General features: G+C 49.1%; 1 protein-coding gene and 1 pseudogene across 3 annotated transcripts in view; one reads left to right on the top strand and one right to left on the bottom strand.

Annotated features, from left to right (window-relative positions):
* SAMD4A (sterile alpha motif domain containing 4A) overlaps positions 1-22,428 on the top strand; it is a 123,719-nt gene extending 101,291 nt beyond the window's left edge. For 2 of the 3 annotated variants that reach the window (XM_066629955.1, XM_066629949.1), the window contains 7 exons: positions 1,612-1,906; positions 4,519-4,604; positions 7,761-7,879; positions 8,816-9,017; positions 12,682-12,808; positions 14,668-14,751; positions 20,860-22,428. In XM_066629955.1, coding sequence (XP_066486052.1) covers positions 1,612-1,906; positions 4,519-4,604; positions 7,761-7,879; positions 8,816-9,017; positions 12,682-12,808; positions 14,668-14,751; positions 20,860-20,888 — 942 coding nt within the window. In that variant the 3' untranslated portion in view covers positions 20,889-22,428. Of the gene's footprint in view, positions 1-1,611; positions 1,907-3,349; positions 4,497-4,518; positions 4,605-7,760; positions 7,880-8,815; positions 9,018-12,681; positions 12,809-14,667; positions 14,752-20,859 lie in introns of those variants that run through there. The other variant, XM_066629963.1, reaches the window with a different exon arrangement.
* On the bottom strand, positions 10,906-11,021 carry LOC136637879 (5S ribosomal RNA; annotated as a pseudogene).
* Positions 22,429-27,272: the final 4,844 nt, after the last annotated feature.

The raw sequence follows: 27,272 nt of genomic DNA, 5'->3' as shown, positions 1-27,272 counted from the left end.
CTGAGCTGTTCCATCTGCTCGGAGCATGGGAGGATGGAGGCCAGAATGTTAAACCAGATCGGAGTGTAACACCTTGAATGTAGTGGTTCTTGAAAGAAAGAACCTTCTTTCAATTTGTAAAAATCCCTGCGTGGATTTAATAAGCCTGCCTATGTAAACCGCCTTGAATAAAGTCTTGAATAAAAACCAAGAAAGGCGGTATATAAATACTGTATATTATTATTATATTATTATACCAAGAATGCCAGTATTTACAATCTGTGGTTCTCCAGTGGGATCTCCATGTTCGGGTTAGTCCTCCAGATGGGTGGCTCCTCCCTCTCAGGTAGGCAGGCCAGAGTTCAGAACTTCCTGAGGGGGAGGGGCTGCCCGGACCTTCCCCAGTCTGGCCTATCCTTTTGTCATAGCAGGACCAGAGTGGGTCAGCTCTCGTTGCCCCCCCCCCCCGACTGGAGCAACCTAGGGATACCTCCCTGCTCCTGAGTGCAGCTCCACACAGGGGCAACAGCACCTTCTCCTTCCAGGCACCCAGGTTTCATGGGCATCTCCAACTTTAGGCAGCTTCAGCTGCCATCTGCAGCTACAGCTAGGCATCAGCTAAGCAGGAATTTGAACTTGGATCTCCCAATATCCAATCAACATTCAAGTGCTAAATTTTTTAAGCACTGACCTTTCTCCAATGCTGTCCTGGCTTACATCATTCAATACAGCGACATCCTTTTAGTGAGATTTGTGGTGGGCACAAGCAATGTTTTGGAATGGGGCACTGGCGTACCTGGGGGGGGGCAGACGGGGCAAATGCCCCAAGCACCGACCCTCCAGAGGTGCCTCTCGGAGCCTCGACCCCACCCCCCCCGGAGCGCCCAGGAGCACTGCGGAGAGCCGCTGACGCTCTAGGGCGCCCATCTTGTCTCCTCCTATAAAAGGGGGGGCAGCCCAGTCGGCGCCGAGATGCTGCCTGGGAGGCAGCTTCCTGCTGCCTCCCAGGAGCGTTCCTGGTCGCCCCTGCTCCACCTCTGAGGGTGTCCCTCAGAGGCGGAGCGGAAGCTGCACGCACCTCCTCCGACTTCGGAGGAGACACTTGCCGCTTCCCGGCCTGGGTCACCCCTACTGCACCTCGGAGGGCATCCCTCTGAGGCGGAGGGGTAGTGGCTCGCGCCCCCTCCAACTATGGAGGAGACGCGTGCTGCTTCCCGGCCCCCACGGAGCCTTCCACGCAGCTTACAAGCTGCACGGAGGTCTCCACTGCAGCAGTCTGGGGCCACTGGAAGCAGCCCCAGACAGCTGCCATGGAGACCCCCGCGTGCAGAAGTCTCCTTGGGGGCCTCGGCTTCCTCCTCCGTTCCCCCTTGTTTTCAAAGGGTGAACGGAGGAGGCAACTGCGTGGAAGTAATTGCAGTGACGATGATGTCACCGCAATTACTTCCGGGTCAGGTGCGTGGGGGAGGGGGCAGAGAAGGGGGGGCGAAATGGTGTGTGGGGGGTGGAATACCGGGGGTTGCTCTGGGCGTGGGGACCCCCAGGAACACCACTGGGATGGGGTGAACAGAATCTGCAGCAGGAAACTAGCTATGGAGAGTCACGGTTGTGTGTGTTTGTTGCTGCCCACAGGATATCCTAGAAGGAGGCAACCTCCGTGTCCCACTGCAGGAGCTTCACCAAATGATTCTCACACCAATCAAAGCCTACTCTTTTCGGACCTTGACGGTGGAGGAGCACGGCCGGGATTCTGAGCCCCGTCACCTGGCTTCTCTGATGGGTTCGGACAGCCAAGGGAATGACTGCAAGGACTCTGCCACTGGGGGAATGCAGCACCACCACTTGCCAGGCTGCGAGGGAGAATCTGGAGGGGCCCCTTTGCCTGAAGGTGACATCCCAGGACATTTTACAAAGGTTATGGGGAAAGGTGAGCATCCGTGCACTTCCCATCAGCTCTTTGGCCTGGTCTTGAGCTGTAAAATGTTTCATTCTCCTGTTCCTGTTATGATTTGTCAGCCAATCTCACGTGGGGTGTGAGTGGTTAGTTAGCATTGGCTCAGAAAGCTGAGTCTCAGTGGTCTTCAACATCTACAGACAGCATTAAACACCAGCCTGCGACATAGGATCCTGTGACGTCAATAGCGGCCCGCAGCTCCACCCCCTCGGGGGATGTGGGTTGGGAGTGGCTAACCTGAGCAGCGGACGATTTAGCTTGAACAGAATGAGGGGTGAGGAGGCGGCAGAGCAGCTTTGCCGAGGCAGCTTACTCAGGTCAATGCCTTTACGTTCCTGGGGCCCCTGTTTCACAGGGCACCCCTAACATGAGAGCTTCCAGCTCCTTTTCCAAGGAGGACCCCTAAGCAACCCCCAGAGTCAGTGACAGTGCAGCTACTTGCAGTCTCATCCACTGGCTTGCATTGGCATTGTCCTAGAGGGCACACCCAGGGGAAATCTGGCCCACCAGGAGACTGTCAGTGTCATCGCTGGAGCTGTTGGGCAAGCCCCTGGTCTCTGCGATCCCTGCCCTCTAGCCGACCCAGGGCCGGTTCTCACCCCAAAGGGTTCCGTCCCTGGGTGCTCCTGGGACCAGTTCCTGAAGTTGGGGCCTGAAAGGACCCTTTGAGGCTGGGTAAAGGTTGAGGAGGGATGAGGCGTCTGTCTGGTGTGGCAGTCTGCCCAGGGCTGCAGCTGTTGGGACAGGAGCGACTCCTCCCGAAGCCTGCCGAGCTCCTTATGAGCCCTGCAGCTGGGTGGTGTGGCCGCACCCCTTTCCAGTCTTGGAGCTGGTCCAAGAACTCACAGGATCTCAGGCCAGCCCACAGACCAGCTGGGCGGCGTGAGGGGGTGGCCAATCCCAGGCACCGCTTTTGCGGGGCCTCACCTGAAGTCTCGCAAGGCCCCCGCTGGGTCTGCTGCCTGGCTGACTGGGCTGCCATACCCAGCTGCCACACCCTTCCCAGCCAGCTGGGCTGCCACACCCTTGAGGCTCACCCTGCAGTGTTCCCTGCACACTCCAGCCCCTTGGCTGTGTTGTGGGGTGGGGGGGGTGCAAGCTGCTTAAACCTGTCAGAGCAGTCCACCCTGCAACATATACCCCCTTTGCATGTTACTTTTACTTGTATTCACAAATCTTGTATCAGCAAGAATGACCTGATTTGCCTCCTTTTTACCTTCCCATCTATCCAGGAAGATGAAAAGGGAGTGGATTAGCAGATGGAGGAAGTAGGATGTGCCGGACAGACACTTCTTACTTCTTCTATTCCAGTGGCCAGTAGGGCTTGCTCACGTGGTCTTCTTTCCTGGGGACTGGGGTGGTGGTGGTGGTGTGTGTTGGCTGTTCCTATCCCACTGGTTTGCTGTCTGTTAGCAGCTTGGCCACCAGGGACCATTGCTAGACTCAACTGCATTGGCTGCTTGGAAGAGGAAGGGAAGAGGAAGCTCCTGGACAAGCGCTTCCTCCAACAGTCAGTGAGACCAGGCCTGCTCCCCCAGGATGAGGCCTCTGGCCAAGAACAAGCCACGGAGAGGGTGTGGAATGGCCTCTGCATTTCACTGTTGCCATCACCATTTCCCCAGGCAAGCGGAGCCCTAGCATCTGTAGAGGAGCAAGCTGCAGGGGTATCAGAGGAGAGGCATCACATGCGCATGCAGGGACCCCTTATCAGGCTGTGCCCCTGGGCTGTGGCCACCAGCACCAACCCTGTATCTCCTCCAGGAATATCCCTAGTTAATCTTGGATAGCAGTATTATTCTTGGGTAATAGATCTTGGATAGCAGTGTTATGAAAGCTCTTCCTCTGCCTGAGAGCATGGAGAGGTGCTGCCCATCACATTGGGCTCGATCGGTGATTTTCAACCAGTGTTCAGAGGCGCATTGGTGTGCCACAAAAGGTCCACAGGTGTGCCATGGGAGTTTAGAGTGCAGCGGTTGAAAATCTCTGGAAAACCCGGCAGCTCTGAATTTCTGTGCTCTGTGCAGCTGTATCAAGTTTTGCGGGTCTGAAAGTGAAACTGAAGTGATGTCACTAGAGGGGAAAACCATAGAGAAGACCATAGAGATCAGTGTGCCGTGAAAAGCTGGAAAAGACGGACCATGGATCTGTGTAGCCCAGTGTGCCGCTGGGCAAGATGGATTCATGATCTGCCTGCATATGTCCATATCTGCCCCCTTGTGGCCATCTAGAGGCTTTGTTTTTACACCCGGTTTTGTGACTGACCTATCCACTCCATGCGCTTCCATAGCCTTTCCATATTGGAGTAGGCGAAGACAGAGGAACCAGCTGCTTCCTTTTTATAAATAGACTTAAATGGAGTAATTCCAGATTGACGCCACAGTAACAGAGCAAAATAAGGAGCTAAACACAGAAGGGCATGAATGGAATTCAGGCTGTGTGTGTGTTCGTTCATTCTTGAGGGCCCTTCCATTGATGGTAACGCTGCAGTAGGGCTGGATTTAGTCCATTCTTAAAAACAAATGGTTTACACAAAGTGCTACTTTCCTGGGGCAATAACAATTTCCATTTCTCTTATCATTCTGTAGTATGTACTCAGCTCCTAGTCTCCAGACCAGATGAGGAGAATATAAGCTCCTATTTACAACTCATAGACAAATGCCTAATTCATGAGGTGAGTAACTTCTGGTGTGTCTTTGCAAAACTCTATTACCTAGAGCAGGGGTGCCCTCGAGGCCTCTCAATGCAGCCCTCAGGGAGCCCCCAGTCTCCAATGGGCCTCTGGCCCTCCGGAGATTTGTTGGAGCCCACACTGGCCCGACACAACTACTCTCAGCATGAGGGCGACTGTTTGACCTCTCGCGTGAGCTGTGGTATGCAGGCTCCCTCCACTGCTTGCTGTTTACGTCCGTGATGCAGCAGCAGCAGCAAAGGAAAGGCCAGCCTTGCTTTGTGCAAGGCCTTTTATAGGCCTTGAGCTATTGCAAGACCTTCATTCATTCATATAAGTTCATCTTTGATATATTCATTTATGTAAACTTATATAAATTTATTCACATTTTAAATGTAAATCAATTCTTTTTTTTCCCTGGCCCCTGACACAGTGTCAGAGAGATGATGTGGCCCTCCTGCCAAAACCTTTGGACACCCCTGACCTAGAGCAGTGGTTCTCAAACTGGTGGGTTGCAACCCACCAGTTTGTGTAAAGCTTCCCCTGTCCCTTTAAGGCAGGGGTTTCCAAACTTTTTGGCCAAAGGGCCACGTGAAATAGTGGGCATGGTGTTGAGGGCCGGGAAAAAAATGTAAGTATAAATTTTAAATAAATAAAGATGGATGGAAGATGGATTAGAGATGGAACTTAAAGGAGTGAATAAATGAATTAATGGATTCTTTCAACCTCTCCGGCCCTCAGAACACCCTCCAGATGCAACTAGAGCACAGCTCCGGTCATGTTCGGTCATGTGGGCCAGAGGCTTTCAGGGGATGAGAGGCTGGCCGCTGACCGGATAGAGGCTCACCGCAGGCCAGATCTGGCCCACGGGCTGGGGTTTAGAAACCCCTGCTTTAAGGGGTTGGGGAAGGAGAGAGGCAGTGATACATTCCCCAGGATTGTATCACAAAGGAGGGCGAGTAGGGTTTCGAGCTAAACAAGCGCATCAGTAAAGCAGCTACCACGTTTTCCAGACTCACAAAGAGAGTCTGGTCCAACAAGAAACTGACGGAACATACCAAGATCCAGGTCTACAGAGCTTGCGTCCTGAGTACACTTCTGTACTGCAGCAAGTCATGGACTCTTCACTCACAACAGGAGAGGAAACTGAGCGCTTTCCACATGCGCTGCCTCCGACGCATCCTCAGCATCACCTGGCAGGACAAAGTTCCAAACAACACAGTCCTGGAACGTGCTGGAATCCCTAGCATGTATGCACTGCTGAAAGAGACGCCTGTGTTGGCTCGGTCATGTCGTGAGAATGGATGATGGCCGGATCCCAAAGGATCTCCTCTATGGAGAACTCGTGCAAGGAAAGCGCCCTACAGGTAGACCACAGCTGCGATACAAGGACATCTGCAAGAGGGATCTGAAGGCCTTAGGGATGGACCTCAACAAGTGGGAAACCCTGGCCTCTGAGCGGCCCGCTTGGAGGCAGGCTGTGCAGCATGGCCTTTCCCAGTTTGAAGAGACACTTTGCCAACAGTCTGAGGCTAAGAAGCAAAGAAGGAAGGCCCATAGCCAGGGAGACAGACCAGGGACAGACTGCACTTGCTCCCGGTGTGGAAGGGATTGTCACTCCCGGATTGGCCTTTTCAGCCACACTAGATGCTGTGCCAGAACCACCTTTCAGAGCGCGATACCATAGTCTTTCGAGACTGAAGGTTGCCAATACTGTGGGGTGGGGGAAGTATTAGCAATTCCATAGCAACTAAACAACTGGAGATTCTACAGTGGTGTGTAGAAGCATATATTCAGTATACACTTGTAGAGCATCATTAAAAACTGGTTTTAGAACATGTCAAAATTCTGCTTCTATATACAGTCACTGAACCGTTCGTGGAAACCAATGGCGAAACCTTTCCACCTAACGAGATATACCTGTTTGTAGCACTGCCACTGTGTAGTAGATTAATCGGTTAGCTTGACTGATTTACAGCCCAATTCTACCACCCACCACCAGTGCCAGTGCAGCCGCACCAAAAAGGCGCACTGCATCCTATGGAGAGGAGGCAACAAGAAGACAAACAGGAAGTATGTGAAAACAATTTTTACTTACCTATACGTAAGCCATGAGGCTGCTTATGGGTCTTCTCAGACTTTTACCACCTATTTTGGTGGTTTATGTCTAAGGAGAGAAAAGAAGCAGGGAGGTTTGCAAAAGAGAAGATGAGATCCAGTGTGTTGCCACCAGATCCACCTCCTCCTGGCCTTCTGGTTCCACACTGACCTAGTTTCCTTAAACTCAATGGGACTTACTTCTGAGTAGACATTTAAAGACTTGTAGTCTAATTGACTTAAATGTTGCAGTTCTGCAAAATAACAACAGAAAACACAGAAGCAGTTTTGCAGAGAATATTACTGTCTGTTCCCGCCCGGTAGCTGCTCTCCTGGGCCTCAGGCAGAGAGAGGCTTTCCCCAGCCCTGCTGTCTGAGATGCTGTCAAGTCTCAGCAGGAAGGTCTGGAGGGCTGTCAGGTGTGACCAGCACCAACCCTGCAGGCCTCAGGCAGTGGACTTCCCTAGTTCCATAGAGTTTTAACCGAATATTGATAAGGATCATAACTGTAAGATTATATTTTGACATCTGGCGTCCTGGGGGTCCCTGTTGGGTTTCGTCTCTCCCAAATGCTTGTGCCCTGCAGGAGAACCAACTGGAAACAGCGCATCCTTTCCTGGCAGAAGGAGCAGCAGTGGGTGCTGAGGCCTCAGGAGAGGTGTTCCCCCACCCCCCAAAATCATGTCAGGGCTACAGGCAGTTCCAAGAGCTTAGTTTGCAGTGTCTCCTCAGAGTGACTCTCATGCAGGAAAGTGCCCGAGACTCCATTTGTCTTTCTCCAAAGGGTAATCAGTTGGTCCACCCTGCTGGAAATAAGTACCGGTAATCTCTGCACAGAGATTGTGGCCTCAGTGTTCAGAACCTGCTGCTTGGTTCCCCAGATGCTCATGGTGGTTGACCTTCAGCAGCAGATTGTCTCTCCCCCTCTCTCCTTCGTACTTAATCTTGAGCTGAATGTAGTCATTATACGGGTGCATCCTTCCTATCTGTTACAATAAAGATGATGATGATGGTGATTTTCCAAAGTTGTCCCTTCTCTTTCCCTTCCTCTCTCTCGGAAAGGCGTTTACAGAGACACAGAAGAAAAGACTGTTGTCATGGAAACAGCAGGTGCAAAAACTCTTCAGGTCTTTCCCTCGGAAATCCATCCTAGATCTCTCCGGGTATCGGCAGCAAAGAACGTACGTCCGGGATGTCGCCTCTCAGCTTTGGGGCCTGGGGGTGGGGGACGAGACTGCTGTGATGCGGAGGACCAGCAGGATGGGAAGCAGGAATCCAGCTAGCGGGGTCAAACTGCACTAGTCTCACCTGACCTGGCGGGTCAGGGGAAGCCAGTGGACTGCCTAGGTGGCCGGGGCAGACATCGTCACCCCGTGGGGCTCCCTGCGAGGACCAGCTCAGCAAGGATCTGGTTCTTATTCCAGAGCCAGAATCTCCTCACAACCAGTCTCCAGCGGCATAGCTAGAGGGGGTGCAAGGGAGCCTCACCGCAGCATGCAAGGGGTCCCTCACCCTCCCCTTCAGAGCCATTCCAGGCAGTGGGGGCAAAACAGAGGCATTCACCTCCCTGCGTTTGCCTCCGTTTTGCTCCCATGCTCAGAATGGCTCCAAAGGGGAGGGGCCACTTGCATGTTGCAGTGAGGCTCCCTGCAAAACAGTGCTTTGCACCCCCTCTAGCTACACCACTGCCAGTCTCTACTCCCACGTGAACTGCTGAAAGGGGATGAGTGGGGAGTAATTACATTCAGACATTTACATATTTGAATCAATACCCATTATGGTTTAATGATCATTTATTTTTAAATTACCAACGTAAGGTAATAAAACATACACTGGAATAATCCAGTTCAATATTTAACATTAATTGAAATTATTGTTGATTTTAAGTGGAGCTACAAACCAGCTAGATTGCTGGCTGGAAGTTTCATGCAATGAATATTCGGCGGCAGCAGCATTCCAAGGCAGGCACAGCTTTTGCTGAGAGACAGTGACCAGCCCCACGTCACCCAGGAAGCTTCCTGGCTGGGCAGGGATTTGAATCTGGATCTTCCAGGGCTAAGTGCAACATCTGAACCACGACACCATCCTGACTCTCATTTGTTTCCTTTCTTTCCCAGCCGAGGCTTTGGCCAGTCAAACTCCTTACCAACAGCTGGATCTGTAGGTGCAGGAATGGGCAGGCGCAACCCACGCCAGTTCCAGATCCCCTCGCGGAATCTCCCCACCACACGGCTAGGTCTCCTGGGCCCCAGTGGACTTCTGGGAGCCTCCCAGCGCAACACAGCTGCCAACCCCACTATCCTAAAACAAGGAAGGCAGGTTTGTATCAGCCCAGTTATGGGCAGTCGTTTCAGGTGTTAGTTGTAGCTGGGTATGAAAGAGGTGGCCCAGACTGACATCCCAGACAGATCAGGAGGAAGAATTGCAGCTTTCCTATGAGATAAGCCACAGTGTCCCTGGCAAAGCAAAGGCTGAAGCTTAGGAGAGCTTCATCCCTTTTTACTGTGTGAAGCTCTTGGGAGCTTGCCTGAGCGAATGGGAGATCTGAATGTAAGGTTATTGGAGCCCCGAGCCCCAGGGCTTCCCAAAGTGTGCACCGAGATGCCTTAGGGCATCCTGCTACACTCACAGAGGCTGTTCCTGGTGGCCCATCCTACCTAGCAACTGTTATCCTGCACATGTCTGATCTTGGAAGCTAAGCAAGGTCAGGCCTGGTTAGTACTTGGATGGGAGACCGCCTGGGAATACCGGGTGCTATAGGCTTATTCCGTAGTCTTTCGAGACTGAAGGTTGCCAACCATCCTACCTATTCTCCTGGGCACCATCATCTTGGATTTCACAAAATTGTGTGAGATTTGGGTACCTCCATCTTGGATCTCACAAATTTCATCACTGTAGTACTGAATTGAAACTAATTTAATCAACCAAGTTTTCTTTAATCAGCTGATACCCTAATAATCATGTGTAATTCGCTTATCAAATTCATTATTACAAGCTGCAGCAATGGCCGCACATTTAAGGTTGTAACCCTATATGCCCTACATGCACTTAACTGGGAGTAAGTCCTGCTAAACTCAGTGGACCTTACACCTGAATAGAGACGTACACAGGATTGCCCTGTAAAGGATTTTTTTGAAAAGGACAGTTCAGAGGCTCATTTCAGATGTAATGGGACAGGCTTAAACTGACTGAAACCAAGGGGAAGAATGAATTTCAAGCATCCTGTTGGTAGTTTGTAATCAACCACAGTTTCCTATTTTGTTCACACTTAGGAAATTGTGGTTTATACAAGCCACAATCGGTTAACATGACAGAGCTTAGTCTAATCCAGCAAGACAGTTCTACTGTTCTTATGAATCAGTTACATGAACCCAGGGGCAGAAGGGGCCACTGAAAGCTAAACCATTGTTTTAATTAGCATAGGGAAGGAAAGGTGCCCCATTCCTCACCTTCAGGTGAGACATGCCAACCATGGAGTGACAAGGATCACGTATGTGCAAGCATGCCCCCCACGTGCACCTGGCTTGCTGTGGAACATCTGAACTGCCCCATAACACTCAGTTTATCTACAACATTAAAGAAATTTCAAACTGCACAGTTGGATCCAATTTAGACATTCCAGCCCCTGTCATTACAGCCCCTGTGAGTGTGAGAACAGTGCGCTGGGGAGGCAGGGCCAAAGTTGTGTGCTGTTGCTTTCCCTCACACAGTAGGCCTCCATGGGGGTGCAATCCGAACCAACTTTCCAGCTCCAAGGTAGGGGCAATGCAGCTCCGAGATAAGGGAACAAACGTTGCCACACCTTGAGGAGGCCTCCATGACGGCCTCCCAACTGCAGGATGCAACACATACCTTACTGGCACAGCTACACCAGCGCTGGAAAGTTGGTTAGGATTTGGGCCTGGGTGTCATCCAGACTGACCCGTTTCCATATCAAGAAGCCAAAACTGGATATGGATCTTGAAGCTTGATGCAGTTTTTCTCCTCTGCCAATGGTGGTTGGCAACCTTCAGTCTCGAAAGACTATGGTATAAGCCTACAGCACCCGGTATTCCCAGGCGGTCTCCCATCCAAGTACTAACCAGGCCTGACCCTGCTTAGCTTCTGAGATCATGGTATAAGCCTACAGCACCCGGTATTCCCAGGCGGTCTCCCATCCAAGTACCAACCAGGCCTGACCCTGCTTAGCTTCCGAGATCATGGTAGAAGCCTACAGCACCCGATATTCCCAGGTGGTCTCCCATCCAAGTACTAACCAGGCCTGACCCTGCTTAGCTTCCCAGATCAGATGAGATTGGGCATGTGCAGGGTAAGACAGCATTAATTGTCTAGTCCAGCGATTTTTGATGTTTTTCCTCTCACAGTACACTGACCTCTATGGTCCTCTCTGTGGTCTTTATATGTTGTGATGTCGCTTCCAGGAGACTCTTTCAGGTTCTGTGGCTCTGTTTCTAGGGCAACTATAGTAACGAATTATTTGTCCCTCTTTGCTCCACCAGCAGAGACAGAGCCAGCTAGAGGTGGTTCCAGTAGAGGAAGAGGGACAGACGGTTCATTATTACAGACAGCTGCAAAGCCCAGAAGAGTTATTCAGTCATTTTTAACCACTGTGCTCCAAACTCCCATGGCACATCTGCGGACCTTTTTCATGACACCAATGTGTCATGGCACACTGGTTGAAAATCACTGGTCTAGTCACCAAAGGTTAGTTTGAAACCTTCATTCCCATCTCTTTTCTGGCCAAACTAGATTTTTTTTAAAAAAATTTAAAAAAGATTGAGCCAGCCAGAACAGTCTGCAGGCATTTCCTGTTTTTACTCTCTTCGGTGCTGAGAGGGGGTCCAGCAAAGGGGATGAGGAGAGCTGAGGGAGTTGTGGGGGGAGAAAGAAAGGGAAGATTATATTGGAGATGGGATATTTTTCAAAAAAGCATGATGCATTTAGAGGGTTAAACAAAACTTTGTGTAAAAGAAGCAATAAGGTAAACTAAGTTGTCCGCTTGGTTCGGGGGGGGGGGGGGGAGCCAGAAAGCAGCACTTTGGAGGAGTGGATTTGCAAGCCTGGCCTTGGAGCTCTGTTCGACTGAGTGTCTTACTTGGACAAACTGCTGTGGGTAGATTCAGCTTGCCAAAAGCCTCTGCCTTTCAGAGCTGACTGTGTGGGAGGTGTGGGGGTAACATTGGGCTGAATGACATGGCTAGAGGCTACTGGCAACTGTCTCTCCATGTGTGGCAACAGGTGTCACACAAATATGCAGCTGACTCAGGACACTGGAATCCACCTTAACTCTGGGCCACACTGAACATGTGAAGCCTATTGTGTGATTGAAGCCTGTGTGTTTGGTTTTTCAAACACAAATAGTCGTACAGGATCCAGATCAGGACTGCAGTGTGGTGGGAGGGGTTTTTTTTTAACCAATTACTCTCCTAGTCCCAATCCAGATCCCACACACATTAGTAGCTTTCATCCTTTCCCACTAGCTAGAAGTCCAACCCAGATTAGGACCTCAGTGGTGAAAAATAAAGTATAGAGAAACCCATTGGTGGGCAACCATGTGCAAGCTGGAACATGGCATACTATGACAAGTGAAAACGTGTGTGAATGATCTGCCCCACATACCCATTAATGGATGGAAACGATCACAGCTCTGTGGTAGAGCCCCTGCTTGGATGCAGAAGGTTCCAGGTTCCATCCCAGGCAACATCCCTAAGGATCTCTAGGAAAGACCCCTGCCTGAGACTTTGGAGACCTGCTGCCAGTCAGTGTGGACGATCCTGATCTAGACCAGTAACCCCTTATTCTGATTCAACTCCTGTGTCTTGCCAGCATGGCCTGTTCTGCCCAACCAGTTCCCTGGTCCCCTAGTTTGACAGCTTACTGGAGCCTGGAGTGCGCTGTGGCCAGAGCTCCTTGTCTCTTCCCTACTCTGTGCCTTCACAGTCTGCTTGATCCTCAGAGTGCCTGTTTTGTCTCCTGCCATTAGAACCTGTGGTTTGCAAACCCTGGAGGGAGTAACAGCATGCCTAGCCGGAGTCACAGCTCTGTGCAGAGGACGCGTTCGCTGCCTGTCCACACGTCTCCGCAAACGATGCTTATGTTTCAGCAGCCAGGTAAGACCAAGCCGCTTCCCTCTTCTCCCTTGCCCCGTTCCCTCCAACAGTGTGCCACTGACATTTGACAGTGCGGCCTGTTCAAGATGTGCATGTTCTAAGAGCATTGCAGGATTGTCTGCAAGCTTCAAACATGGTCAAGATAGGAGAGCTGTGGGAGAATAGCTGGTCCAACCCTGTGCTTAGTGCGCTTGAAGCTGTTTGCATTCTGTGGCCTTCCTACTTTGGGCAGGCTGACACGTGGTAGAGTTCCTTGAAGGAGTCGCTTTGGAAGAAACAGGTTTTGGGCCTATGATCCATGCTGCCTAAACAACATTCTTTAATTTTCATTGATTTCTGCAGGAGAGACTCAAACACATGTTTAAACCCTCCATTGCAAGCAACAGGTCTTGGAAAGTGCATAACTTTCCAGATTGTCTCTGCAGTCTAAAACAGCCATTTTTCTTTTCACTGCACATTGACTTCTATGGTCTTCTCTGTGATTTTTGCCTCTTGTCACGTCACTTCCAGGAGACTCTTCTGGGTTCTGCAGCTCTGTTTCTAGGGCAATTGCTTTTGTAATGAATTGTCTGTCAACAGAAGCATTTCTGTTTCTTCTTTGCTTTATCTTTTAAAGGGGCCTGCTATTGCTCTTTTGAGTAAACAATTTTCAGGAGCTTAAACTGTTAGTGTATCACCACTACCAGCCCGCCTCCCAGAAATCTAAATTTAATAACATCTACAGTACAATCCTATACATGACTACTTGGAAGTAAGGCCTTTTATATTCAGTGGGGCTTACTCCCAGGAAGGTGGATATAGGATTGCAGCCCTTGTTTCTTTCATGATTTCTCACATGGGCAAGACATTTTAGTGCCTGATCTTGGAAGCTAAGCAGGGTCAGGCCTGGTTAGTACTTGGATGGGAGACTGCCTGGGAATACCGGGTGCTGTAGGCTTATACAATAGTCTTTCGAGACTGAAGGTTGCCAACCAACCATTTTGTGGTATTATGTGTTATGTTTGTTTTCCATCTTTAGTATGCTGAATGTTTCACAGTTGACAGTGTTGGTGCCTGTTAATGAGGCTAAATTTTAAGAAATATATAAATAAATAAGGAACCTCACAGAGGCTTCCTGAGAAGCATGTCCCCTGAGCAGCCTCTCTGCATACAGCAAGAAAGGCTACTTTGTTTTTTAATCCCCATATCTCAAGTGTGGAGCCTGCCAAGGTACGAACAAGATACTTTGTCACTAGTCAGATTGACTGGAACAATTGAAAACAAGAGACTGTTGTAGGGTTATTTGCAGGGAGGAGGCTTGTGTTAATATTCAGACACAGAGGATCCTAGAAAGAGGTGCAGTGGTCTGACTCATGTCATTCTAGGAAGGGGAGGTCTGGCCCCTCTGTTTTTGCACAATGGTGAAAAGTACCCTTCGTATCATGTCAATTGCTGGGAAGACATGCACTGGGGGCGGATTATGGTTTTTGTGCTGTACTTGTAGGAGTCTTTGAGACATCTGACGGGCTACTATAGGAAGCAAAAAGCTGACCTAGAGGGATCTTTGGTCTCACCCAGCAGAGCTCCTGTTATGCTCTTTGAATGGTTCTTGTAGGAGTGAAAAACTCTCTCTGACTGAAGATGATTGGCCTAGTGCAGTGCTCCCCAAACGTTTTTGATTGGTGGCTCACTTGACCTACTGGGCCATTGGCTGTGGCTCCCCATTAAGGCTATAAATGTATACATTGTATAGGGCAGTGAGTTGCACAGCTCCCTCCCAGTTACTAGCAACACCTGAAGTTCTAGCCACAGGAAACGCTTTTGGTCACATTGAGCATGGTTCACATGTGCCTTCCGTGTTCTTCTCGTTATCTATGCAGAGTTCCAGGTACCAGTGACAGAACCGGACATCAACAACAGGCTGGAGTCCTTATGCCTCAGTATGACTGAACATGCCCTAGGTGGTAAGTGCTGCCCCTCTCCAGGCCCCAAGGGGCTCACTCTGCAGAATGAGGTCAGGGAATTCAGACTGTATGTGAGGACTTGTGTTTTTGACCCCCCTCCCCAAGACATCCCTGCATGCAGAACATTAGTACACTGTGGAGAAAGGAGAAGGAGATCTCTTTGCCCTGAGGAGTCCTTTATTCCCTGCAGGAAGTTGTCTATGTGGGAAGTATTCAGACATATGATATACCTTTTTTTCACCTACAGTCTGAAGTGGTGCAGTGCAGAATACACTGCAGAATGCACTGCAGTGCAGAATGCAGTGCAGAATGTAGTGGTTCATAAACTTTTTAGAGGCTTATGCCTGATTTATAAAAGCCAAGGGGTGTGGCTATAATGCTGATTGGGCAGCAGATCTCCCCCCCCCCACCGTAGCAGCTTGTTTAACTTGATGCACAGCACAGCAGCTTGATGCACGTAGCCCAATCTGCCCTGTCAGTTTCGTGAACCATCAATAATTGGGTCGCAGGCCACCAGTGGATCCCAGACCCACAGTTTGGAAACCGCTAGCCTAATGCATGCAATGGCTCTGAGACATCACTTGGTCACGCAGCTTAACTTATAGTAGCCGCTGGCGACCATGTGTTCCTTCCCGCAGAACGGTGCTGAGCTGGCCTTGCTGCTAAGCCGATGACATGCCCTGGGAAAGCTTTTCTTAATAATCTATATTCTGTATACTCAGTAATCCATATTCTATAATCTATATTTCCTTTGCATAATTATCATTGACATTGGCATAGTCACCTTTGCTGGCACTCAAGGTTGGAAAGTAGGAATTGCTGTTCCTGGCTAATTCCACCTTGAGATGCAAAGAGTGTTTGAACAACAGTTCCCCCTTCCACCCTTTCTTGGGCTCCTGTGTTTGGCGTCCTCGGTCACTAGCCCTCTTGTGGTCCTATCACAGCCTGGGGAAGCTCTGAAAGCCCTTTTCATTGGCTTCCTTGTTCAGGCACCTGGATTCCTAGGCTCACTCAATAAGGTTCATGTATCCAGTTGTGATCAGGTTGCTCTAGAGCGAGACAACTGGCAGGGCCTAATCCTCCCCACCTCCCCAAGTAGGACAGGAAATTCTTCTCAAATAATTATCCTGTCTTGTTAAGTGTACATTCCTTCTGCCCCTTCATGCTTCTTGGTTCAAGGAAATGAGCTATGGGGGCACAGCTCCAAAGTGGTCCCATTTAAGGGCCATCTCACTCATTGGAAGTTTCTTTGGCAGAGGGAAAGCTGTAAGACCAAAACTGCTTTTTAAAGGATGCCGGGGACTCGAGGAGCCCAAACCTTGTACCTAGTAACAGGTTTCATGCAAAATGTCACTTTAATTCTCGGCCCAAATCTTCCCCTCCCCCAAAGACGGCACCACAAGGTTCCTTTCCTTCCCAGTACGTAAAGCTGACCACAACCATGCCCCCCACAGCAGGCAGCTTTTCCTTCGACCCCATCTCAGCCACCCTTAACCCATTCCCTGTGCAAGACCGGGACAGGAAGAGCAAGTGGGGAGGAGCAGGGTCGCGACAGCTCCTTTCATCAGTCTTTGCTTTTCCTTTCTTGGAGGAGGAGGCACAGACTGGGGGGGGGCCCGCTCTTTCGGCAGGCCAATCAAGCAAATAGCTACAGCAGACTGAGACAGAGAGCAGAGTTGAGAGTGGCAAGTAAAGGCAGTGCCACTGAGTGTAAAGGATCCCCATGTGGGCTGAGGGACATGAAAGGTGACTGATTCTGGCACTGGAATTCTGGGCTGGGCTCAAGTGTGACCAACAGCCCAATCCTATGTAAGTTTACTCAGAGGTAAGGCTCATTTAGTTCATTGGGACTTACAACCCAATCCAGTGGGCTGGACCCACCAGTAGAATACGTGTTCCGCAGGCAGCGTCTGATGAAAAAGCATCATAAAGTGCTCTCCAGAGCTAAGTAGTCCTCTGCCGGAATACCTACAGGAAGGCCAGAGCCTTGCCATGCACATCGGTGGCTCTCTCACTGCCCACCGGGGCATGTAAACCAGCAGGAGAGGTGCTGGATCCTATCCCCCTTTCTTGCAGCCTCCTCCTTGCACACTTTTTCTCCTTGGATATGCACTAGTGAAATCACTGACACAGGTCCAAGGAGACTCATAGTGGAGTGGGAGGCTTATGCAGAATTTAAATCCCTTTTCCCTGCTGAAGCCTCCTGATTCCCCCCCCCCCCCCCGCCACTGGATACAGCACACCTGTTTCATGGCATGGCTGCACCAGTGGGCAAGGAAAGAATGGGATTGGGCTGTTACTCCCAGGTAAGCAGCCAAAGGGAGGTGAAAAGGAAGAACACTGCAGGAGAGAGACAACGGAGTCTGAATTGGAATTTTAACTACGGGCAGAAAGAGGCAGGGGCCTGGTTTGATGTTCACATTACAAGCCAGTTTGAAGACAAATGTGGGTTTAAAAGGCAAATGCTCTGAGATTTTCCCAACGTCTGACATGTTAGCTGCATTGATGGGGGGGATGCTGTTTCCAGCTTCTCTTCCTGAGACGTTCCAGGACAGGTCTTGTTCCCTGTTAGTTGTTTCATCCAGCAATACCAGAAAAGTTATTACTAACCACTTTAAATTGACATTTGAAGGGAAAAAAGGGGATTGTTGAGTTTGGACTACTTGGGTTTGTGTGTTCAGATCCAACTGGAACATGCTTGTTTGTTTGTGTAAGTCCCCGGGTGGATGAACTGAGGCCCGAGTGTTAGGCAGTTTCCGTGATTATTTGACTAGAGGCATTAATGGGGAGAGCCATCCGAGCTGGTGCGGCAAGCGTCCCAGACAGGAGTAGGCTGCCTGCAGTTTCCAGGAGCTGCTCGTGCCCTTGCTCTCTGGCCTCACAAACCCTGCTGTGTCTCTCCACCATCTGTGCTTGTGTAACTTAGAAGCCACAGCAATGCCAGCAGCCCCCAGAGGTATTTCCTCTGTCTCGCTGATGTGCTAAATGGACGGCATTATATGGATCCCAGAGGAGCCAGGCTGAAAAGAACAGGATGAAAAGAACTCCCCCTTCTTCTTTTGTCCTCCTTGAACATCTCCTCGAAAGGCACCATCAGGCCTCTTTTCCTGCCAAGGAGCCAGGAAAGGAAAGGGTGGAGGCCATGAGGGCCACTCATTGGCTGCTGTGATCAGGATGATGGCCAGCCAGGTCTCCATAGCTTTTATCCGGAGCAGTATGACCCAGAATGCTCCCAGATGCCACCCCGAGCCTGTCATCTCTGCACTACCAAAAAAAGAACTTGAAAATCCTTACCATGTTGTCCCTGTAAATGAAACTGGAAGTCCTGCACTTTCAGGTTTGATGGCAGTGCCAAAGGAGCATGGTAAGAGGGGTTTAAGAACATAAGAATAGCCCCACTGGATCAGGCCACAGGCCCGTCTAGTCATAAGAACATAAGAACATAAGAACAGCCCCACTGGATCAGGCCGTGGGCCCATATAGTCCAGCTTCCTGTATCTCACAGCAGCCCACCAAATGCCCCAGGGAGCACACCAGATAACAAGAGACCTCATCCTGGTGCCCTCCCCTACATCTGGCATTCTGACTTAACCCATTTCTAAAATCAGGAGGTTGCGCATACACATCATGGCTTGTACCCCATAATGGATTTTTCCTCCAGAAACTCGTCCAATCCCCTTTTAAAGGCGTCTAGGCTAGACGCCAGCACCACATCCTGTGGCAAGGAGTTCCACAGACCGACCACACGCTGAGTAAAGAAATATTTTCTTTTGTCTGTCCTAACCCGTCCAACACTCAATTTTAGTGGATGTCCCCTGGTTCTGGTATTATGTGAGAGTGTAAAGAGCATCTCCCTATCCACTCTGTCCATCCCCTGCATAATTTTGTATGTCTCAATCATGTCCCCCCTCAAGCGTCTCTTTTCTAGGCTGAAGAGGCCCAAATGCTGTAGCCTTTCCTCATAAGGAAGGTGCCCCAGCCCCGTAATCATTTTAGTCGCTCTCTTTTGCACCTTTTCCATTTCCACTATGTCTTTTTTGAGATGCGGCGACCAGAACTAGACACAATACTCCAGGTGTGGCCTTACCATAGATTTGTACAACGGCATTATAATACTAGCAGTTTTGTTCTCAATACCCTTCCTAATGATCCCAAGCATAGAATTGGCCTTCTTCACTGCCGCCGCACATTGGGTCGACACTTTCATCGACCTGTCCACCACCACCCCAAGATCTCTCTCCTGATCTGTCACAGACAGCTTCCTGTATCTCACAGCGGCCCTACCAAATGCCCCAGGGAGCACACCTAATAACAAGAGACCTGCATCCTGGTGCCCTCCCTTGCATCTGGCCTTCTGACATAACCCATTTCTAAAATCAGGAGGTTGCGCATACACATCATGGCTTGTACCCCGTAATGGATTTTTCCTCCAGAAACTTGTCCAATCCCCTTTTAAAGGCGTCCAGGCCAGATGCCATCACCACATCCTGTGGCAAGGAGTTCCACAGACCAACCACACGCTGAGTAAAGAAATATTTTCTGATTATCTGCTTCCCACTTCCCGAGCAAGCAGGAAGCAGATGGTTGCCGGGCAGGTTGGCAAGAGGTGGTGGCAGCAAACTCGGGTGAAAGGCACCCCAGCTCTGCTGCCCCTCAGACCCCTTGCAATCTGCCACTGATGCTGTCATCATCAGGTGACCCCATGGGTGGGCTAGTAGTAGCTGTCACTGTTGGACTTTGAAGCAGCAGGAGGACGTTTAAAGTTAGGGAATGCAAATGGATGAGTTGCAGAGCCAAACTATTGAGAAGTTACCTTAGACTCACTGAATTAGGAAAGACACAAGAGACTCTCCACTCAATCTCTGCTATCAAATGGAATCCAAAAATCCAACAAGTTCCAGAGGCAGATATTTCATTCATTCATTCACAAATTCATTCCCCACTTTATCTCCCTCATGGTATTGAAAGTGATTTCCAAACACGATTAAAAAAAAATATGCGTTATCATTTTTTTTTAAATATAAATATTTAAAAACTCTTAAAACCCAATGAGCAATTTAAAAATCTCAATAAAAGCCAAGAGCAATTAAAAAACAGGTAAAACCAACAGAAGACAGTTAGAAATTGCACCATAAAACTAATCAGCATTAAAAAAAAAAACCCAAGTGTCCATATAAAAAGTTCAAAAGGCTAAAGTAAAAAGACATGATTTTTGGCCCCTCTGGAAAGCCTCCAAGGAAGAAGTAGTTCTTAAACTAAGAGGGAGATTTTTCCAAGGAGTTGGTGCCACCACAGAGACTGTCCTGTTTCTTGGCACCGCCCCTCCCACCTCCTTGAGTGTTGGCACTTGTAAAAGGGCCCTCTCTGATAACCAGAGAGGACAAGCCAGATCGTAAGGAAGAAGGCTGTCTTTCAAATACCTGGCCCCAAGCTGTATAGAGCTTTATAGGTCAAAACCAGCACCCTGAAATGGGCTCAGAAACGAATGGGCATCCAGTGCAGCCACCGGAGCAGGGGCCTGACCAAGTCAAACTGCTGACCTCCAGCAAGCACACAGACCACCGCGTTCTACACTAACTGCAGTTTCCAAGCCAACTTCAAGGGCAGCCCCACACAGAGCATGTTACAATAGTCTGGTCCAGTGTTTCTCAAACTCTGGGTCAGGACCCACTAGGTGGGTGTTTGATTGCTGAACATCAAACGTAATGGGTTAGTTAGACCAATAGTTTGACTCGGGGACCAATCCTATACAACTTTTCAGTACTGATGCAGCCATGCCAACGGGGTGTGTGCTGCATCCTTCAGTGGGGAGTCATCACGGAGGCCTCCTTAAGGTAAGGACTGTGTCAGTGCTGGAAAGTTGGATAGGACTGATCCCTCAGTAACAAACCACCTCCATACGCTCAGATGGGCTTTATATGTGGAAAGGCTGTAGTTCAGGTGCAGAGCGCACGCTGTGAATTCAGAAAGTTCCGGGTTCAATCCTGGACACCTCTGGGTAGGGCTGTGAAAGACCATATCCTGTCTGAAGGTGTAGGAGGACCCAGGGCCAAATTCAGCAGAGGCAGCTTCCTCTGCCTGCATCTAATTGTGAACCAACCTTTTCAGATGGTGTCGACAGAACCTCAACGATCTAGAAGACGGAGGTGTCTGCAGTGACAGCGCGGGCCGTACAGAAGCAACTGCTGCTGGACCAGTGGCAAATGTTTGCAAGGAGTCCCTGGATGTGCTGAGGATCTCTGGAGATAGTCTGAAACCTTTTCATCACTGTTCCCTTCCCTCTTTCTCCTCTTCTCTTTCGTCATCTCTGCTTTCATTTTGCAAAAAGGTAGCTGGTATTAACAGTTGCACCTCATCAGAAATAAGGCTGGTGTCTGCCAGGTTTATTGTACACGTGACAGAGATTGTACTGGGTGGGCAGTGAAAGAAATTGGAAGGCTTCATCTAAGAGCAGGCATCTTAGTGGTGAGACACTCCAGTAGGAGTCTCCAGTAGGAAGCGGGGGGGGGGGCAGATGCAACCCCTGCTGGTCAATGAAGGAAGAGACTTTGTAAGTCCATCCCAGAAATGTGATCAAAAAGAAGGCTGTCTGTAAATAGGAATTGCATTTCATGGACATTCAAAACAGAATTGGAACTGCAGTTATTATGGGGGGAGGGGGCAAAAAGGAAATTGAAGAAGGCCAACCAGCTTCCCTTCTGTGAATTCAAGAGTGTCTTTCAATTTTGTGCATTGTTTACATGAAGGTGGGTCACAGAGAGTGCGTCCCAAGTGGGAAGCACTCTGCTCTCCTTCTCTTCCTGCAGTACGGTTACTCAGTATGCATACTGAGTACTCTTCCTGCAGTATGGTTACTTCCTGCATGGTTACTCAACGAAACCATGGGGCGGGCTAGCCTGACCCCTTACCTGCCACCCTTGAGGTCTTTCCCTTGGCCCACACACCTGTTGCTCCTGGGAATGCCAGTCCCGCCAAGCTCCATTGTGGTGTATTATGTGTGGGTAAGATATCTCAGTGTGACATGTTGTGTGTATGTTCAGGTGAGACATAATGACCAGGGAAAGGGACACCTCCAGGAGGAACAGAAAAAAATGGCAGGCATAACAACTATGGGAAAAGTACAAGTCAAGCCCCTGGTCAGATAATATCACTACCACCTGTGAAGAACCAGGATCTTAACAGTCTCCTTCTCTCACTGTTGTAAGAAATCTTTTTGCATGGTACCCGTGTGTGTGTGTGTGTGTGTGTGTGTGTGTGTGTGTGTTTTATGTCTTATAGCAGCAGGTTTGCATTTTAAAATAACTGCCAAGCTATTGCTTCTAGAGGGCCTTGGGCACTTGAGACTTTTTCTTGACCTTCCAAGCTGAGCCAGAAAGACCAAGCTGGGTCCTGAAGGAGGGGGTAAGAAATGTGGCAGAGCAGATAGAGGTGTGTCTGAAGGAGTGTGCAGAGAGCATTTCCAAAGTTGTTATTCTGTGTGTGGGAGAGGGAGAATGTCGAAGATGCCGCGTTTGGACGACACGTCCAGTCCCATGTCTTAGACAGAAGAGAACGTCATTTTTCTGGAAGACCAGAGGCAGGTCCACTCAGGGGCTTCTTAATGCTCTTGATTCGCTGCTCTCAGTAGCATAGCCAGAGGGAGGATTGCGCGGTAAGTATTACAGCTGCCGCAATGTGCCATGTAAGCGGCCCCTCGCCATCAGAGTCATTGGGGCTGCAACAGCAATGTGCGGGCCTGACATTGCCATTGCTACCTCAATGACTCTGACGGCGGGGGAGCTGCTTACATGGCACACTGTGGCATCTGTAATACTTACCGTGCTTCTCCCTCTGGCTATGCTACTTGCTGCTTTAAAGCAAAATGGAAGGTATGCAAAGAAAAAAAGTTCCAGTAGTACAAGAGTTTGTGCACCTTTCCCTAATGTGCTTTGTACACTGAGCTTAAAAAAAAAAAAAAAGGCAAGGGTGACACACGATACTGAACTTGCAGTATCGAATGGACTTGGGCTATGGACTTGGCTATCAACATGGACGGCCATTTGAGTTGAAGTGCATTCTCTGCCTCTTGAGAGATAAACCCTGTTTGCTTGGCATTTGTCAACGTTCAAAAGGCTGTGTTCAATTTTGGAACCTGAAAGTATCACCCAAACTTCATGGGATCTAAAAGCACCATGATTCAAAGCTGAGCTGATCCCCCTCCCCCTCCCTTGGTCTTCTTATTTAGGCCATTGCACGTTCACCTTGTGTGCAAGGATTGTGTGCAAGACTCACGTAGTTTGTGTGGACTGGGCATGTCCATTAAGCATATCACACTCCTCCAAGAGCCAGACCCAAACTTGCTTGGACCCTTGCTCATTTCAGTGGGACTTGTGATCACCCCCTACATTTCCTCAGCAGTAGAGGAGCCACTACGGCTGGTGGAGTGGTAGGTCTCTTATTAACTCCTCCACGCGAGCTCGGGGTTCCTGATTTACCAGTGGCGTGGGAGGCAGCCAATGTTGTGGCTTTCAAGGAGGGCCCCTACTTCTCAGGAAACACACGTAAGATTGAATTATGCCAGGGTACCCCTCCTATTAAGTTCACTGGGCCTGACTTCCACATCAGTGTGCTTGGGGCTGGGTTGCTGATCACTCGATTAGGTGAGAGTACATGTGAGGAAAGGATTCAGTTTTTTTCCCCTGTGAGGTAATCAGAGGATGCCCAGTCTTAGGAAGGCAGAACGTGTCCTTCCTGTGCTGAAGAGCCATGCAGGAGGGAAGGGTAAACAAAACCCTGTGAGACAGCGGCGCCCTCTCTAAATAGGGAGCTTGTTCTGGGGTATGTTTATGCTGGAAGGCAGACAGTGCTGCCTTTCTCTAGGCCTGGCACACAGGGGTCGTGCAGCAGGCCAGGAGGGGAAAGTCAGCCAGCCAGCAGGTCAGCCTGTCGAATGGGTCATAGAAAAGGTTTCCATGTAGATAATCCAGCTTTCAAGAGAACCGTGTAGATAATCCAGCTTTCCAGCACCTCAGCTGCTTGGTGCTGCTTCTTCCCAACTGCAGCTCCTGTTGGGCCTGGCCTGGTAAACCCCGAAGACACATGAGGTGCACACATGTCCTGTGGAAGGCTCAGAGGTGCACACACGGAATTATTAACTAGGTTCTCTCATACTCGGTCAGAAAGAAGTTGCCACACTTGGGGCAAACTCTTCCTTACCTGTAACTACTTGGAAACATCTAGAAAAGGCAGCTTGGAGAAGGGAACACACACACCCTCTACCTTGGTTGCTTGAGAGGAAGGAAGGGATGACTACAATTTCACAAGCTCCATGATTCAAACCAAGGTTTCCCCGTTGGCTTTGGATTTCAGTGCTGCCGCCGCCACCTACAAAAGGCTATGGCTTTAAATAAATTATTATTTAATAATGATATGGTGCATCTTGTCATACCAGTGTGTTGCGTAATACCTGTTATAAGGGCTCGTCTAAATAGCTGTCCTTTTGGAGGTCTGTGCACCACTTCAGTGTTTCTGACCGTAGCTGTAAACTAAGGAACACACCACATTTCAACCATGCTGGTCTCTGCCACCCATTGGCTGTTAAGTTTCATTCGGACTGTGGTTTTGTATGTCTGGTTTTTGGTTTTTCTGTTCCACACAGTCAGCTTCCCATTCTTGCTGTGGTGGTTTCCATGGAAGAAGAATATCTGTTTGTTTTCTGTGCCCTGACACTTCTTCAGTTCTTGGTTAGGTGCAACAGGGCCAAACAATCTGTATGTCTCCACACTACAAGTTGTAAAAGACCTTGGAAACTGTTTAACCATCGTGGTTCCCCTGCCAGAACTATGGAAATTGTAGGTCTGCAGAGGAACTGAAGATTCATTATGTGGAGCTTGTTTTATAGATTAAAATTGACTTGAGGTCAGTTTTAAATGGGCATGGCTCTTTCATCTTACCTCACCCCACCTACCTACCCACCCTAGAAAATGCACCAATAAACCAGTTTGGTTTTTTTTTAACATCAGGGAGTATGAAAAATTACCTGCATCTGGTCAAAGGAGTTAACTTAGTGCCAAACATTTGCTGTGACTTAGTTTTTAACAAGTAGGTGTGGAGCAAGGAGAGGGAAAGGGCTACATCTCAGCACCTTCAACCATTTTTGGAACCTATATTGACAAAGGAGATCTGTGCAAATGCATTCAAGATGCAACATTTTAAAGACTTAAAAGACTTTTTTTTTTTTTACAAAAAGTGCCAAAATGTAATGTCCGCTTCTCAGTTACATGTTTACTGGATTGCATGTTAACCATGAAAGGGAGCATGTTTTAAAGTATAGTAAGGAAGGAATGCAGTAAGGGTGGGAAAGGTTAAGGAAAGTGATTGTAAGGTGCTTAAGAAGGAAGGCACGATCAGGCAAGCTTCCTTCAGCGCAAGCCACAATGTAATGCGTTGGGCACATGTGTGAACTCTGTTCATTCACAGACCTGACTCATTGCGGTGTAAGTTGCACTGGTAATCTGGCAGATTGTGCCCAAGGCTGTCGTTGAGAAAGGCAGAAGGCTCAGGAAGTGCAGGAAATGGTTTGGATGCAAAAGCTGAGAGCCTGGGGGGTTGTGGAGGTCTGCAAACTGCAGAATTGCTTGCTCAGGCCTCAGCATGGTGGGGAAGAAAAGAAAGATATTCCTCCAAGTATTTACAAATTGGAATGTTTTAATTTATTCTTTTTGAATATAAACAGAGGTTATCTGATTATTAAGATATATTATTTTGGATAAATATCGGACTTATAACTTGCTGTGGCTGGTAACCATGATAAAATCCTGTTATGAATAACTATATAATTCTTTTTCTTTCTTTTCCCCACCTTTGGATAAGAGAACTTTTTCCCACTGACAGTGTGTAGGTACATAATCTTCACTTGTGTGCATGTGCGTTTGTGTGTGTGTGTGTGTGTTTTGCTATTTCTTGCTTAATCAAAAGGGGGGGGCTTTGGATATACTTTTAGAAGCTCCACCCAAGTTCCCTCTTGAGTCCTGTATTGACTGCAGGTAGAGAACACAGATTTAGAATAAAACAGAAATATCTAAGTAGAGTTAAATCTATTTATAAAAAGAAAAGTTGCATGCAAAAGGCCATGGAAGTCAAATGTTTAGTATTTTAAAACAAAAAAGTGGCAGTGCCTTTCATTTTTGTATTTACCCATTTATCGCCAGATGCAACTGTTTTATAAGAAGTGATTATATGATAGTGTCAGAAATTGCAAAATATTTCACTACATAGAAATGTGTGGAGTTCTATTTTGTTTTTTGTTTTTTTTTGGTCTTGCTCTCATTACAAGAGTGTGTAAGCTGGTCATCTCGGCCTGCTCTGCCAGAGACAACTTTTACTATGCGATTATCACATATGAAATTTATATTGGTGCTTTTTTTTAGTGGTTTATGACATTTGCCGAAAGGGGAAAAATGCAAACAGATACACAAACAGGATTGAGGCAGCTGGGGGAGGTGGAACGTTTGCATTTCTGCTACTTTTGAATTCATTTGGGGACAGTAGTTGACAAGGGGGGAAAAAACAAAGTAGTTTGGGGAGAAGAGTGGGGGTGTGGGGGGGGGGCTCATATTTCTTGCACTGTGATACTGTCTGCACTGGACCATGAACCAATCCAGTATTTCCAAGTGCCCTTGGCTGTTCTTCACACTGCAGAAACAAGCTCTGTGGGGGCCACAGGTTCTGAGCGCTGTTCTCTTGACCATCAGCTGAATGGACACCAGTTGCTCACAGAGAAGACCCCAGCCCATGAGGCGATGGGGAGGCAGCCACAATTTGGGGGCAGGCCTGTGTTGCTGCAGCTTACACATCCGTTTCCACGAGAGCAGGCAAGAAAGCTTCCCGGTGGATGGTGTCTTGGGTGAAGTGGCTCAAGAGACTGTTTAGCAACTTCACTTTGGGCACTGAAGCAGTCTCGGACTTGATCCTCGTCGCATAAGCTAGAGGCCCACATTTACATCACCAACAGGGGTGTGCAGCAGGGGTGGCAGGTAAGGCAGAGCTGACTCACCGGAGTCCTTGAAAAGTGCCGCTGCCGTGTGAGGTGCACAAGCATTCACGGGCCGTGCACAGAGCACATGGATTGACAGTGCTTGCGCACCTTACATGGCATCAGCAGCACTTTTGGAAGAACTCTAGCAGAGCAGCCCTGCCTCACCTGCAACCTCCACACTGCACATCCCTGGCCACCAACGCTCAGTTCTGGAATTATGGCCCAAATTGGAGCCAACACATGTTAAGACCAGAGCTCTGCTTTCTGAACATCTTTTTCAGTTCCTCGAACACATCCTTGCTGACAGCACCAAGGAGCTTCTGTGCCCTCAGAGAGCTCCACACAGGCAAAAGCTGCCACTACTGCTGCAGAGTGCTTCACACACACACACACACACACACTGGGGGCCCAGGGGGTCTGAAGTCAGGCCCTATGCCTAGCAAGCAAGGCCCAGGGCGCACGTTCTGACAGGCTGCACAGATGGGTCAGTCGTTTCCAAGCAGTT

The sequence above is a fragment of the Tiliqua scincoides genome, chromosome 1, assembly GCF_035046505.1.
Source record: "Tiliqua scincoides isolate rTilSci1 chromosome 1, rTilSci1.hap2, whole genome shotgun sequence".
Classification (NCBI taxonomy): domain Eukaryota; kingdom Metazoa; phylum Chordata; class Lepidosauria; order Squamata; family Scincidae; genus Tiliqua; species Tiliqua scincoides.
The sequence above is the reverse complement of the archived record's forward strand: the minus strand, read 5'-3'. Positions and strand labels throughout refer to the sequence as shown.